Here is a 16,950-nt window from a genome sequence, read left to right on the forward strand (position 1 = left end):
TCGATTCCAAATATTCGATTTAAGTAAAATCGAACTACTCTCGTAGTGTAGACAAGGCCTAAGTGAGTGCTTGGAGGAAAGGCACATCTTCAGTGAAAAAGATTTTTGCATCATAAAACCACAATAGAAAGGGGTTTTTCTTCGTTTATTTCCAAAGAGAATAGTTACCAGTGGGAGCTGAAAGAATAGATCAAAATTCCTTTGGGAAGAAGGTTAATGGGGAAGAGAAATAAAATCTAAGATCAGGAAAGCCTAAATTACAGACAGTAAAAATCCACTTTTATGTAAGTTCTTGTCAATAATCAACATAGTTACAAACCAGAGGTTTGCTCTTGCAGCCCTCGTGCATGGAAATAGTCCCAGTGGCTTCTATGATACTTTAGCAGCGGATCAGTATTATCTATGTATTCTAATGTGAATGAGGCCTAAATATGTTTTCCTTTTTAACTTGCACTATTTTCACCACTTGCTTTTTTTCCCCCCAGATGTTGACATATCACTTCTTGTATCGTTCAACAAAATGAAAAAATTGACGACTGATGGGAAATTGATAGCCCGAGCAGTTAAAAGCTCATCTGTTGTAGAAGTGTGTATTGTTTTTTCATTCTTTTTTTAGCTGCTGTTACTGTAGTTGGGGTGGCAGACAATACTGTAGAAAATGCTGTCCTAATTTGTCTTTGTTGCTCTTAGCTGGATTTAGAGGGAACTAGAATCAGAAGACGTCAGCCACTGGGTGAGCAACCAAAAGATGTGGATAGTCGTACTGTATATGTGGTAAGGTTGCATCTGTTACATATGTCTCATGTCTCTTGAAGGTTTATGGACTATTCTGTTGTTTATGAAGGTTAATTTAAAACTTATTTCTTACTGAATTTGAGACTGTAAATTCCACAGTACCTGGTTTGTTTCTGTCTTGTAAAGTGCCACACCATGAAAATGAGTGAAGGATTAGAAGGCATGCCTTATAAATAGAGAATCCAGGAACTCAGTCTGTTAATAAAGAGAAAGTTAAGAGGTGACTTGATTACAGTCTACAAAAGGGGTTGGCAACCTGCGGCACGTGTGCCAAAGGCAGCATGCAAGCTGATTTTTAGTGGGACTCTTCTGCCAGCTGGGGTCCCGGCCCCTGGATGGACGGAACCCCAGGCCGGCAGCGAGCTGGCTGGGGCCGGCAGACGGGACCCCGGCTGGCTGGGGCCGGCAGCGGGCTAAGCGGCTCAGCCCACTGCTGGTCTGGGGTTCCGTCTGTTGCCCCCACTGCCGGTCTGGGGTTCCATCCGCCGGCCCCTGCCAGCAAGGATCCCGGCTGCCGGACCTGCTCAGCCCACTGCCAGTCTGGGGTTCCGTCTGCCTGCCCCTGTAAATATAAAATGTATTACTGGCACGCGAAACCAGTGAATAAATGAAGACTTGGCACACCACTTCTCAAAGGTTGCCAACCTCTGGTCTACAAGTATCTACATGGGGGAACAAATCTTTAATAACGGGCTCTTCAATCTAACAGTGAAAGGTACAACATGATCCAATGGCTGGAAGTTGAAGCTAGACAAATTCAGACTGGAAATAAGGCATACATTTTTCATAGTGAGAGTAACTAACCACTGGAACAATTACCAAGGGATGCATGGATTCTCTGTCACTGATAATTTTAAAATCAAGATTGGATTTTATTCTAAAAGATATGCTTTAGGAATTATTTTGGGGACATTCTATGGCCTGTGTTATACAGGAGGTCAGACTAGATGATCACAATGGTCCCTTCTGGCCTTGAAATTATGAATCTCTGAACCGGTTAGGATAATGAAGAACAAATAATGAATACTAGCTGGTACTTGAGACAGGTTGTTAATGGAATTAGAAGACTGGAGAACAATGCAACTTTGGAGAAAGGAAATGATATACTTCATAACATGAATATTCTAATGTCACTTTTACTATTGCTTTTCTTTTGCTGTTAAATCAAGATGCAGCATATACAGTGAATGATTTAACTCAAATTAACTAATGTTAGCAAGATAAGCTAGATCTATTTTAACACACGAGGGGTATTTATATTGGAGAAATTTTTGTGTATTTTCCTGCACTATTGCTTCCACAGTTTGTAACATGAGAGGAGCTGCAGTGATACAGACAAGGGCTTATATATATATTCTCTTAGAGTAAACAAAGCTTTAGGATGATGATAAAGATAACTTGATCAGAGAAGATGAGTTTGACAGATGATTTAGAACTATTTTATAGGTCATTTGTAGAGCGTACATTACAACACTAGTTATTCGTTTTAGAAGTACCAACATGTTTGTTGCAAATCTGGTTTGTCCTGTAGTATCGTCAGTCTTTTGATAGCAGAAAGCTCCTAAATTGGTTGGTTTCAGTGTTTTATTTCTGGAAAACTCTTCCAGTATCTCTGCCCTGTGGCTATACTGAGATTTTTCTGAAAATATCTCTGTATTGCTGCAGCACCAGTATTCCAACAGTGCTAGCAATGGCAGTAAAAAATGCAGCTGGCTGATGTAAGCTAGTGCTCCCTCTGAGGAGTTGTATTCTTGGAAGACTTTCAGAAGGAACTCTGTGTAGCCAGTTCCAACTTCACTGGGGCATTATCTAGGAGTCCCCTGGACTTCAGAGAGCTTTTATGGCTCGTATCAAAGTATAGTAACTCCTCACGTAACGTTGTAGTTATGTTCCTGAAAAATACAACTTTAAGCAAAATGATGTTAAGAGAATCCAATTTCCCCATAAGAGTGAATGTAAATGCGGGGGTTAGGTTCCTGGGAATTTTTTTTCACCTGGCAAAAGACCTATACATACATACATATATACACACACACACAGTATAAGTTTTAAACAAACAATTTAATACTGTACACAGCAATGATGATTGTGAAGCTTGGTTGAGACGGTGAAGTCAGGGATATTTCCCAGGGAATGCCTTACTGCTAAATGATGAACTAGCACTTGGCTGAGAACTCACGGGTTAACATGTTGTTAATGTAGCCTCACTCTACAAGGCAGCACAAATGGAGGTAGGGGAGACAATATGGCCAACAAAAACAGAGAGAGACACAGTATGTGAGAGAGAGAGAGAGCATTGAGCATTACCCCTTTATTTAAGTTGACCCCAATCTAAGTACATTGCCTTTTTAAGTAGATCAGCAAGTTGAGACAGCAGCTGCTGCCGGCAAGTTCCCTCTGTCCTGAGCCCTGTCGTGTGTCTCCTCCCCCCACCCTACCCGCTCTATAGAGGGGGACACCTTGACATTAGCCTCCCTCTTCCCTTCCCTCCCCCCCGCCCCCGCTGCACAGCAAGCAGGAGGCTGCCGGGAGCAGCTCCAAGGCGGAGGGCAGAAGCAGTACACAGCAGTGGTGGGGAGGGACAGCTGAACTGCCGGCAATTGATAGTGGAGGAGTGGGGAGCTGACAGTCCACCCTGGTTCCAAGCCCCCACCAGCTAGCTGCAACAGGCTGCTCTTTCTGCAAGCAGTGGACAAAGCAGATGGCTGCCAAACAACGTTATAAGGGAGCATTGCGCAACTTTAAATGAGCATGTTCTCTAATTGATCAGCAATGAAACAACGTTAACTAGGACAACTTTAAGTGAGGAGTTACTGTAGGTAATGTAGCAGGAGCCATTTGGGGAACTGAGTTTTCATTGAACCAGCATTTTTTTTTTATTTGTGTACCAAACTTTTTGTGATGGCATGTATTGTAACCACCATGTAGATATATACATGTGCAAAGTACCACAGCTCTACAGCTCAGTAAATAACTTGCGTTGCTCTGGTCATTCTAGAGAATAAAGTATTTATACAGCAGCTCCTTTCTTTAACAACAAATAGTGATGTCTGGGCTTTTGTTAAGTGTGGTGTGATAGTGCTAATAGAATTCCCTAATGCAGTTGTAAGCTCTCCTTATTCCAAAGCTCTTCAAATATTTTGAAACTTTTCCGTCAATATCATTTGAAGTAAGGTGTTCCTATTTTAATGAGCTATTTAGTTAGGCTTTGATTTGAAATTGTTGTAAAAAGAATCACTGGTGTATATTTTGTAGATGACCAAATTCCCAAAGCTCTTATATGAAGAGTAATTTGCAATACATCTCTACCCCGATATAACGTGACTCAATATAACACGAATTCGGATATAACGCGGTAAAGCAGTGCTCCGAGGGGGTGGCGCTGCACGCTCCGGCGGATCAAAGCAAGTTTGATATAACACGGTTTTACCTATAACACGGTAAGATTTTTTGGTTCCCGAGGACAGCGTTATATCGGGGTAGAGGTGTATATATCTGATCCTTCTTACCACCTACAGATTTTTTTAAAAAGAGAGAGACCAATGTGTTTTTTATACAGTGATTTAAATTTTAAACCCTGCTAAATCACTTCTTCTGATGTGCAACCATAGGGGGGTATAGTTGTATTAGGGTATGTCTACACCGGGGGTTCTCAGTCTTTTTCTTTCTGAGGTCATCCCTCCTCTCGCAACATACTATTAAAAAATCTACAGCCCACCTGTGCCCCAACAACTGTTCTTCTGCATATGCGGTAGATTAAAAGCCAGAGCCGGTGTTAGGGGATAGTAAGCAGGGCAATTGCCTGGGACCCCACAAAGCTAAGTTGCTTGGTCTTTGGCTTCAGCCCTGGGCATCGGGGTTTGGGCTTCAGTTTTCTGACCTGGGTCCTAGCAAGTCTAACGGTGGCCCTGGTCTCTGATTTATTTTGGTGAACCCCCTGAAACTTGCTCACAGTCCCCAGGGGGCCCTGGACACCTGGTTGAGAACTGCTGGTCTACACAACAATTAAAGATCTGCAACTGGCGTGGGCTTGCGGGGCTCAGGCTTCACGTCTGTACAATTTATGGTGTAGATGTTTGAGCTCAGACTGGGCCCTGAGCCTGGGCACCAGTCCAAGCCTGAACGTCTGCACCACAGTTTTATAGTCCTGCAGCCCAAACCCTATAAGCCCAACTCAGCTGACCCCAGCCAGCTGCAGGTTTAAATACTGTGTAGGCATTCCCTAGGGCTATGTCTATATTGCCGTTAGACACCGCTGACTGGCCTGTGACTAGGGTTTTGGGCTAAGGAGATGTTTAATTGCAATGTAGACATTGCTCTGGAACTCTCCCACCTTGCAGAGTCCTAGAGCCCAGGCTGATGCCTGAGCCCAAAAGTCTACATTGCAATTAAACAACCCCTTAGCCCAAACCAACTGACACAGGCCAGCTGAAGGTTTTTAATTGCGATGTAGACATACCCTTAGAGTCCTTGATAAGTTCTGCTTCCATCCTGGAGAGGGGAAGAGAGAGGTTTTTGTGCAGGATCAACACACAGACTACTTTTGTAGTCTCAGATGAATAGGAACACATCCTTTGCATATCACAAAAAATCTGCTACCGCACTTGGGCTCACAGGCACAATAGCATATTTTTCAGTGTATGCAGCAAGGCACAGCTCCATTTTTGAAACAAGAATTAAGTCCATGTAATGGATTCCTTTAAGTAGTCGCTTCATTATCTTGTATATAGAAAGAAACTTCCCTTAAGGCTTCATTGAATTGTCAAAAGATATTTTTGAAGTTTAAATTTCAAAACAAGTTTTATAAAGATAATCTTTGTTAATAAACTTTCTCTGCTCTACTTTCGACTCTCTAGCAGTGCATAATTGTTTCTGGTGCTTTACATATCCCATTAAATATTTTATGTAGTTTTACATTCATTAACATTTAGATTGTATCAAAACTATAATGGAATGTGCTTCTCAGGCAGGCAGAGCCCATATTAAACCAATAATTTAACCAGAAGTTTCTCTCTCTTTAGGAACAGTGCAGTGTCTCGTCACTAAGTTCTTCAGTTAAAACCTTTTTATAAAAATAAACCTGTTGGGAGACTAAATAATGCTGACATTGCAATTTTTGTTTGTATAAGTGTTTGAAGATGTATCTTGTCAAATAGGCTGCCCATAAGGCCCTCTTTAGAAAGGTATAGGAAGCTGTTCCCGAACTAGAAGGAGCTAATAGTTTGAACAAGCTTCCACTGTCAGCAGTAAAGGGAAGCCAGTAGGAACTGAGGCAGGCGGTCTGCAAGTTGCCAGAATTTGTGGCATAAAATTGCTAATTCATATGTGCCTATTGCCCAGGTGACAGGCTGAAAAACTGGTCGTCACTACAGATGGTCAATTAGCACATTAGTGCTCATCATAAAGTTTAAAAACTAAAGAGCTACCAGGTTTAATTTACCAGTTCTTTTCACTAGTGCTTGTTTGTTGTTCCATATAAACACCTATTTCTCTGAAGTGTGAGTTACCCAAAGTCAAAAAACCATTGTGCTGTGAATTGATTGTTTCAAGCCAATGAGACTGCACTGGCTCAAGGGTCCTCATGCATGGATGTGGTTGCAGAATTGAGGTTTTGGTTCAGGAAATAAGAAAATAACATATATCGAATGTATGTTGTTGTTTGTACCAAGGGTACAATTTAAAACAGTGGTGGGCAACCTGCATCCTGTCAGGGTAATCCGCTGGTGGGCCGTGAGATAGTTAGTTTGTTTACATTGACCGACTGCAGGCACGGCTGCCTGCAGCTCCCAGTGGCCAGGAATGGCAAACCGCAGCCACTGGGAGCTACGAGCAGCCGTGCCTGAGGATGGTCAATGTAAACAAACTGTCTTGCGGCCCACCAGCGGATTCCCCGATGGGCCGCAGGTTGCCCATCACTGCTTTAAAGTGACATTTCCATGAATGCTAAAACGTGCTGTTACTCCTACTGATTAATTTGCTACTATTTATCTACCTATTTCATTCTATAAACATACTTGTCTAGAAATGTGAAAGTATTTCCTAAATTTTTCTTAGATATTTCATTGAAAACTTTTAAATAGCTAGCAGTACTATGACTATACAGGAATGTGTATATTATATTGCTAAAATAAAAATAAAATGTTTCGTTTTTTTTAGGAGCTGCTTCCCAAAAATGTCAACCACAGTTGGATTGAGCGGGTATTTGGGAAATGTGGTAATGTAGTTTATATCAGTATCCCACGTTATAAGTCCACTGGAGACCCAAAGGGATTTGCATTTGTTGAATTTGAAACGAGAGAGCAAGCAGACAAAGCTATTGAGGTAGGCCCAGCTTTAACACTTCTTTGCATGTCATAATGAAGACTACGATTTAATCATGGATATTTTTAGTAAAAGTCATGGATAGGTCACGGGCAATAAACAAAAAGTCACAGCCAGTGACCTGTCCATGACTTTTACTAAAAATACCCCTAATTAAATCTTAAATGCTTGGGGAGAGGGGGCGCTCCAGCAGGCGCTGCTGATCTGGGGGAGGGTGCTCTGGTGGTCACTGCTGCTCCAGGGGGCGTGGCCCCACTACTGCCACTGCTGCTGAGGGGGCGGCCAAGGGGGCCCCGCTGCTGCCGCCACTCCTCCTCCAAGATGGGTGTGTGTGCACTGGACCAGTTGTCTGGGGCTGCCCAAGCAGCGGCCGGTGCAGCTGGCCCAGGGCCAGCTGCAACTGCTTGGGCAGCCCTGGGGTCAGCCGCTGAAGCTGCGGAAGTCCCAGAGGTCCTGGAAAAGTCATGGAATCTGTGATTTCCGTGACCTCTGTGAAAGACTCACAGCCTCACTCATAATAGAGTGGCAAATGTGAATAGTCTCCAGTGCTGTAAAGGGCAGTGGATGGGAAACTTAAGCTTTAAATACACGAATTCTCAGAAATAATAAAATTACAAAGCCTAGATATCACCTTGATTTTTTGGGGGGGTCTTTTTTAAACCTGCAAATAGCTTCACAAACTGTAAAGTTTTCTAATTCAATTAAATTAAGTGGAGCAAATAGGAGAAAAACACACTGATATTTTCTCCCTTAATTTCATTGGGCTATTTTTTAGCTCCTTTTGAACCCAGAATAAAAATCTGTTTATGACAGTAGCAAAATGGGAATGAAATGGCCTTGCACAGCTCACTGGAAGAGGATAGTGAAGGTATTAATACTAACTTTTATCATAGCTTTGTGGTGTGGTCTTGAGGTTTTAGAAATTATCATTCCATAGTACAACAAAAATAAAAGTAAAACTGGTGTATTGGTCTAAGGAGCTAGTAACACTAATGTCTTGAAGACTAATAAACTTTTAAGCAGTGCTCATGGACCAATTATCAAAAAGAAGAAGGTACTTTGTTGGATTCTTCAGAGACCACATCTTTCTAGAATGGGTGTAGAGGCAGTATATATTTTTAGTAATTATTTCTTTTGGGGGGTGGGGGGATATTCCACTGTGAATAAATTTAGTTTTTAAATAATATTTTGTTGATCTTAAATACTTCCTATTTTTTTTTGTATTTAAGTTTTTGAATAATCCACCAGAAGAAGCACCAAGAAAACCTGGGATGTTCCCCAGAACAGTAAAAAATAAGCCTGTTCCTGCACTGAATACAAGTGACTGCAGTGTAGTGGGTAGGTATTAGTGGTGGGGGAGAGGGATATTTTGGGCATAATATTTTAATTCAGACATCTTAAACTCATTTTGCTGCTGTTTAATCTATTAATTTAAAACTTTATTGAAACAGAAATGTGTAACTTTTTGTTTTCTTTGGTAAATATGGCTTTAGGAAACAAAACTGGAATACAGAGATGAAGCATCTCTGTTTTCAATAGTGAATTTCTGCCTCTTTTCTGTCTTGAATAAGGATGAAAATTTCTTGCTAACCAAGAAGCAACCTTGTTTGCTTTCATACTAGCAGACTAGGCTGTACTATTTATTAATCATTATTTAAACAATCACCTTGAGTCCCAGTCAGATTTGTCATACTTGCATAAAAACATTTAGCATTGAAGAGAAGGGTATAAATTATAATAGCAAAATTACATTTAAAGATTAAGGCTGCTAAAACCAACATGTTTTAGATCTAGCAGGTCTTGGATGGCAACCATCTGGCATTTTTCTTTCTGCTCAACTTGTTAGCTGTATTTCTGTAGAACCAGAGAAATTTACCAGAATTTTACTGTCTGAATATCTCACTGAAGATCCTTCAGTCTTCATAACTCCAGTGCCTCTGGGCAGGGACTTCTAAATGTTTGCTCACAGAAACATGGGGAAAAGTGCAAAGGGAAAGCCCTTCAGTATGCTTGAGCAGTGGTTCTGTAAGGGATCTGTAGATTAATTTTGATAGCATAATTCTTCAAGGAGCATGATTATAGTTTCAGTTGACTTGCACAGCTCATTCTTACCTTGTTTTTGATGGAGGAGCTCACTTTGTCTCATGCGGAGTCTTGAGGCTCCTTCCATTCACACAGTGAGTTTCCCCATCACATCCATCATTTTTCTGGTCAATGACTGACTACTCCTTTATTAACAACAAGGCTTTGCTCCTTAATCATTTTTAGTAGTGATCGGTGTGACTCAAAAGGTGAAGGTGCCGCTTCTACTTCAGGATCTGATTGTGCTGCTTCTCAGTAGTGTTCCCAGCCCATGCCAATCTGGAAGCAAATAAACAGTACTGGGTGTCAGACCTAATTTTCCCACTTTACAATACAGATAATCTCCCTATTAAGTAACTTGGCAGGCATGTAGTTCTTGGTATATACAAATTGTGATAGATTCAGTGAATTCATAAAAGCAGTTCTGACATTTTCCCAGTATCTACCAAAGGTTGTGTCCCCCAATAGACCTCATAATTTAAATCAGCCAGCTTTCCTATTTACTTGTCCATCCTGACGGAGTAAGGACCCTTTTCTTTCCTGCCAACCTCCAAAAGCAGCCAGTTCCAGGGAATGTTGTAATCACATACAAATCGTGAGGAAGAACAGGACTTTATCCCCAACCCTTTCAGGCACTCTTGATTCTCCCTGCTAACTCAAAAGAGAGCATTCTAGGAAACCTCTTCTCAACCTTCACTTACAAGACCATGGCCTCACTCTATATTGGGAGATTCTAGCAAAACCCCCTCTATAGTTTTATCTCATCTTCCTAAAATAACTAGTAAAGCTCTCTGGGACCATCTCTTGCCTCTTTCTAGTAATTGCAAAGAAATCAACTTTCCCAGGAGCTGAAAACTCTCTGATCTCTTAACATGAGGGCATGTTGTGCTACCTCTATGCAGTTAGGCTCGCTGATCTAGTCTAAGCTTTAATCAGGAATGCTAACTGACAAAGTTTTAAATGTGTTGTTTGCTTTATACAGAAGAGAAGAAGAAGAAAAAGAAGAAAAAATCCAAAATGAAGAAAGAAAGCAGCTTACAGTCAGCTGCAGAAATGAAAGAATCAAACATGGACACTACTGCAGATCAAATAAGCAAGTCAAAGAGACACAGGACAACATCTGAGTGCTTGGAAATGGAAGTATCTGGAGTCCATAGGCAACCTTCTAAGAAAGAGAGAAAAAAATGGGATAGAACAGAAAGCCCAGAGTTAACTGAGGAAAGTAGGCTAGGGAAGAGAAAAAGAAGCAACTCTGGAGATGTAGAGGCATTAGGTGCAAAAGTCAAGAAAACTGCTCAAAAAGATGATGTTCATTCTGTAAAAGAAGAAACAACAGAAGCTCAAAAGGATTCCAAAGGTAAAAATATTATTCAATTTTGTACCTTTTTGTATTTTCTTTTAGCTGCATAGAAGCAAAATTAACTAAAGATGGATTTTCGCAATCTTCCAGAGATAATGAAAGGTGGGTTTGCAGAAGAGGAAGAAGTGGGAATGGGGGAAAGATTTGGGAACCAAAATAGAATTTCCTTCTTAGTGTTAGAAATCTCATTGTTAGGGTATAAATTAAGGCGAATCAGTTCCTGAAAACCCACTTCCTTATGGAAAGATGGAATTTTGAGCGAGTTAGGACTTGGTGGCAGACAAGTGAAGGAGTAGGGAGCCCAGTAGGAGTCAAGGCTAGAGAAGAGCAGGGTTTCATGAAAGGAGGAGGGAGTGAAAGAGTTGTGCATAGAGGGAGGAGGGGGATACACGCTCCTGGCTTTGGGAGGGATGGCCTCAGGTTACTAGGCCTAGTACTTAGACTAGTGTTTATTGGGTAAATTTATGTGCTAAGGAGAGTGATAATGGATTCAGACATTGGACACCAATTACTTTTTATCAAAAGAACTTTAATCTTTTGAAGCATTCATTAGTGGTATTTGGGCCAATAGCTGGCAGATACATGAGGGTTCAGATAATGAGTTGAGGAATATGTAGAGTTGGATATCATTGCTCATAGAAATGTTGTCAAGTTTAAAGCTAGCACTGAGACATTCAAGAGAGATGAGCTTGATGGAGAATAGCAGAGACACTAGGTAAGGTTTGATGCTCTCATCAGAAATGAATATGGTTTACAGGGAAGGCTCAAGTCAGACCTGGTATGGGCAGCTGGAACGCCATTGAAATTGGGTGTAGATTTAAAAACTCAAGACTATGCTGAAAGGCCCCATATAAAAACCTAGATGGGTAGGATTAAAATCAGAAAAGGAATGTGCTGGAGACACTTTTTTTCTTTTCTACTGGAAATAAGAAAGATACAGCAACACAAGATATTAAAAGCTATGTCAAAATTACATGTGACAATAAGGATCCATGGTTAGAAGCTAAAAGTAAATAGCTAATCACCTGGGACTACAGCAATCGTAGTTTTGGGGAAAGGTTGATATCCACAGATCCAAAAGTTTGTGTTGAGAAAACAACTTTTTTCAAAACAAAAATCATAAAATCCTAGAAATGTACGGCTGGCAGGGACCTTTTGAGGTCATTGAGTCCGCATACTGAGGCAGCCAAGTCTATATAAAATGGGAGAGGGGAAAGGATTGTGGTTCGCAAGTGAGGACTAGTTAGCTGAAGGTTTCAGCAGAAGGAGAGTGATAAAATCACTTTTGATCGGGGTAGTCAATTTTTTTGTCAAGGTCCAAATTTCTTGGCCAATGTATAGTCCAGGTCCAGACTCCAGAAAAAATAACAATAATGATAATAAATAAGTAAATAAAAAGATTTTGGGGGCCATTCAACGGCATCTGGCAGTCCAGATTTGGCCTGGAGTCTGCCTATTGACTACCCCTGATTTTGATTTTGACAGGGAATAGTTTATGGGAAATAGAATAGTGCAGCAGTTCTCAAACTGTGGGTCGGAACCCCAAAGTGGGTCGAGACCCCATTTTAATGGGGTCACCAGGGCTGGCTTAGACTTGTTGTGGCCCAAGGCCAGAGCCAAAGCCTGAAGCCCACCGCCCCGGGGCCAAAGCTGAAGCCCAAGCCCCACTACTTGGGGCCGAAGCCCAAGGACTACAGCGCGGTGGTGCTCAGGTTACAGGGTTAGGCTCAGGCTTTGTCTTTGGCCCCCCACCAAGTGGTGATGGGGATCAGGCTTTGGTTCAGGCTTCAGTCCCCCTCTCTTGGGGTTGTGTAGTAATTTTTGTTGTCAGAAGCGGCTCGCGGTGCAATGAAGTTTGAGAACCACTGGAATAGTGGCTCATGCTACTGATGAGGGGGGAAAAGTAGGGAGACAGCAACTATTGTTGGAAATCCATTAATGAGTTTCTCTTATTCACATAGCTGGAGATGGTTTTAATGTGAACTAGAAGGGGTGTGGAGAGGAAAAGAGTACTGGATTATAGGTGGCTTAAGGGAGAATTAAGAATCTAAGATGAAGGAAGCAATGGAGTACAATATCTTTTCAGCTTTGTAAAGGATAAACCTTCAGTGCTCAGTGGAGAAAGGAGTGAAGGGTTGGGAATGAAACAAAGTAGAGAGTGAATAATAGTCTAAAACAGGCATTCTGCATTGTTTTTCATGTTGGTTGACAGAGACAGTTTGTACTAGTCTGTACTTTTTAAAATATACTGTGGAAATAAATTAGAAGAGACCTCTCTATATTTCACTGTGATATTAGTAGGAAAATTTCAAACTGAAAAAGATGATCATAAATGTTGTCACAGCAGTGCTTCTTATAGCAATGTAAATGAAGGAACATGCCATTTCAATTATGTTTATCACTTTAAATATGATCTGTCCAAGTCATGTCCAATTATCTTTATTTTGGTGATTTTCATTTAGAAGTTAATACAGAAGAGGAGAAAGACGGTGATAAGAAAGACACATCTCTTTCAAAATCAAAAAGGAAGCATAAGAAAAAGCACAAAGAAAGGCACAAGATGGGAGAGGAGGTCATTCCATTGAGAGTACTCTCAAAGTATGTTATGACATCAACTAATATGTTTATAGCATTCAGAGTAGTTTTTTTGTTTTTTGTTTTTTTTGTGTGTGCTGATTGAATATACCATACCATTCAAAAAGAGAGCAATGGTGTTAACCCACTTGCACTGTAGGGCAGTAGTGTTTTTTTTCCCCCCCTCCTAATCAGTTAGCTGCTGTAAGCTCTCAGTCAACATTAGTTCAAGTTAATGTCACTGCATTAATATATCAGGTGGATTTCTTATTTGAGAACTTGTCAAAATTTGTCTTAAGACTGCTGTTTTAGGAGTAGTAATGGGGAAAATTATTGTTTCCACCATATGGTGGGATGTTAGCTCTATTTCAGATAATGAAAAATACACAGAACCCTGCTGTCTTGTGGCAAATAACTTCAATCTCTTAAAGAAAATAAGTGCAAAAGTAAAATGTTCACAGCATATCCCCACAATTAGGTTCATTATGGAAGCTTCTTAAGCCTAATCTTTAAGAATCTCTCTGACCACTGTTGGATACTGAAATAAATGAAACTCTGGTCTGTACTTTGATGGCATTATACAGTTTGCATAAGGCACACAGGTCTGCTTTTTCTTCATGTAAACTCAGGAGTAAATTACACCAGTGTTACACCCTTCAAGCTTGGTGGTGTTTGAATTTACAACAATGTAAGAAAGATATGGACCATGTTTTTTCCTTCCTATTAAAGGAATTGAAGTGCCTGAGATAGGTTGAAAGCATTTTATTTGAATGCTTTCCTTTAGAATAAATGTTCAGGATTGAACTTAAGACTTTCAGTTAATTCTCTCAACAATTTAAATATGTTTTTTGCACCTATTTTCCAATTAATGAAAACTTAGCTTCAGTTATGATTTTACTATCCGTGCAGACTGTGGTGTCAGTCATGGCACAAAATCTACTAAAGTCACTTTTCTCTTGTGCAATCCCAGGATGTGTGTAGGTAAAATATTTTAAGTGTTTGTTTGGAAACCATATTATGATTTAAAAGGCAGAACAAGCTATGTAGCTTATCTTTTAACTAGCAATAAGTTGAGTTTTGTGTGGTAAGTATTTATGGGATAAAAGTGTTAGTAGCTGTGTTGCCAGGTCCTTTGAATTTAATGGGATTTCTTCAAAAAGGATACTTTTAAAGAGTTGTGGATATAACTATGTTGTACTTTCTTAGATCCTTCCAAGATCAAAATTTGAATTGTTCATGATTCTCTACAAGTGAACAGACCAAATTAAGCCCCAGAAACAGAAGATTATAAGGAGAATCTTTTACATCCATTTAAACTGTTATATAGTAACCCAAATTTAAATGCTTTCATGTTTTGACATAATGGTAGACGTGAATGTGCATGCTTCTTTACGCCAATATGCCACTGTTAACTGTGTGACGTTTTCAAATAAAATATAAAAATATAACTGTCCAATAAAATCACAAGTTTCTAAAGTTTTGCATACTTTATTAAATATCGCCAAACTGAAATTAATTGAATACAATGCATCTTTTGATATTTATCTGAGAGCATCTAATATGTCCAGTATTACATTGCCATTTCCTGTAATATCTATTTGTATGTCTTACAGTCCATCACCATTGCTAAAGTGCAATTCCAGCTTTTACACAACAGAGTTGCATATTAGCAACAGTAGTGGCCTGCAGTTAAGATATATAACAACAAAGTTTAAACATTTTACAAGAGATATTTACAGCGAACTTTTAGATAAAACAGATTCAAATTAAAAATATATATATATTTTTTGTTGTTGCATCATGGAGTCCTGTATGTAGCTGGGTAAAACTTATCTTAAAAAAGGTTGCCATTTATTTAAAAGTAAAATAAAAAAAACCTCTATACTATAAGTATTTCATATAAAAATTGCTGTTCTCCTTGATAATAGACAGTAGTATAGAAAATGTAAATTGAGTAGTGTATTTATTTACATTCCTTCTCCTTAATAGATAGTAGTATAGAAAATGTAAATTGAGTAGTTTATTTACATTCCTTCTAATACTCTTAATACCAACATCTCACTGGATTTAAAAACAGCTATCTGTTGCTCTGTGTGTTGTGTGGTACCTGGAAAATACAAAAATAGGTATAAAAGCCAAAAATACAATACTATCAAATACAAACACAAACAACATTCCAACTTGGGGCCCTCCAGATAATCACAGTGGACTTTTAACCAGTGTACTTAAAACAGCATTTTCTGCTGTGTAATTGATCTGTAAATGAGCAATTAGGATTCACCACAACTAAAACATGGAAGCACTTACTTTTTCAAGCATCCAGCAAGTACTTCCATGTTAAAGTAGAGGGGGTCCTTTACAACAAAGACTAACTATTTTTGCATGGGGGTGAGGAGGGAAGGAAGTAAATCCATGAGTGCATAGCTGTTATGAAAAGAGAGAAATTAACCCTGTATAGGGATGCATTAGTGCTGTGGAGAAAAACAGTATTGACTGCCCTCTGCCCCCAGAGAATTTCATATTTATGTCATGATGCCAGTCTAAGCCATGGATTCTGTCTAAGTGCCTCATATGGGCAGGATTTCTCCCTTAAGAGTATTTGTGTAATTCATATCTACAATGCATGGAATGTTTTTGCTACAGATTAATTACAATTCTGTAAGTCTTTAGTCCTCTTAGGTTTCCACATCAAATGTTTTCTGTGGAAATGGGAATTTTTTCAGTGTAGATGTTCTGCAGTTGAAAATCAGGTTTCACCATCACTAAAACATGGAAGCACTTACTTTATCAGGAGCAAAGCAAGTACTTCCACATTAAAGTAGTGGGGGTCCTTTAAGCTGAGGCTGCAAACTTCTGTTATACCTCTTTTTTTCTGTAAAATATAACTACATATAAGAATGTTAAAATATAGCATGCACATTCAGAGTATTTTCTAATAATATAAAATGTAATCTTTAGGCAGCATTTTTGTTGTGAAAAATCTGAAGTTTGAAGTACAACAATAATAAGGGTTGATATTTTAAAGGACAGACTTGCTAGCATTTGTTATTTTTTGTACATTTTAGTTTGCTTTCTGAGCGGTGATCAGTCTTATTTGCTAGAAGTGTCATAAATTCAAGACACTAGGATCCACCACGACTGAAACATGGAAGCACTTACTTTTTCTAGGCAGCAGGTACCCCCATGTTAAAGCAAAGGGGGTCCTTTAAAAGTTGTCATAAATACCTCACTTGTAATAATCATTAATATTAATTACAATAACATACATAATAGTTTCTTATTTTTCCTCTTCTTGTGTTTATTTCCTTTATGGATCAACAAATCCTCTGACACAAGAGTAGAGGCAAGGTTCCTGTTTTTCCATATGGATATTCCAGGACTGAGATCAGGATTCACCTCTACTAAAACATGGAAGCACTTACTTTTTATAGTCACAGAAAGCACCTCCATGTTAAAGTAGAAGGGGTCCACATAAACCAGTACTTTGCAGTGTCTGCTATCCTTTTCCACCAGTTCAGTACACCTGCTGCACAAAATATAACAGAAGAATATTACATTTCTATTCATTATTGCATAGTAGAAATGCTTCAGAAGAACATTATAAACATTGAATTACTTGCCTGGCTCATTCCACATGGTGTGCTCTTCCTTTTCAGTCTAGTTAACAGGGAGTGCCTCCTCCGGCTCTTATTTATACCATATCTTACTACAGAGTGGTTGTTGCCTTTTTATCTCAAAGAATCATTACATGGCTCTTTTGTTATTTTAATGTCTTTGCTCTGTGAGAACGTATGATCCTGGGTGAGCTAGATGCTTTT

General features: G+C 39.5%; 1 protein-coding gene across 2 annotated transcripts in view; it reads left to right on the forward strand.

Annotated features, from left to right (window-relative positions):
• Window positions 1-16,950, forward strand: part of LARP7 (La ribonucleoprotein 7, transcriptional regulator) — a 46,057-nt gene that overhangs the window by 13,281 nt on the left and 15,826 nt on the right. For both annotated transcript variants that reach the window (XM_034771258.1, XM_034771259.1), the window contains exons 3-8: window positions 486-586; window positions 691-774; window positions 6,952-7,116; window positions 8,346-8,454; window positions 10,181-10,555; window positions 13,021-13,156. In XM_034771258.1, the coding sequence (XP_034627149.1) occupies window positions 486-586; window positions 691-774; window positions 6,952-7,116; window positions 8,346-8,454; window positions 10,181-10,555; window positions 13,021-13,156 (970 nt within the window). The remainder of the gene's footprint in view (window positions 1-485; window positions 587-690; window positions 775-6,951; window positions 7,117-8,345; window positions 8,455-10,180; window positions 10,556-13,020; window positions 13,157-16,950) is intronic.

Source organism: Trachemys scripta, chromosome 5 (assembly GCF_013100865.1).
Source record: "Trachemys scripta elegans isolate TJP31775 chromosome 5, CAS_Tse_1.0, whole genome shotgun sequence".
In the NCBI taxonomy this organism is placed as follows: Eukaryota; Metazoa; Chordata; order Testudines; family Emydidae; genus Trachemys; species Trachemys scripta.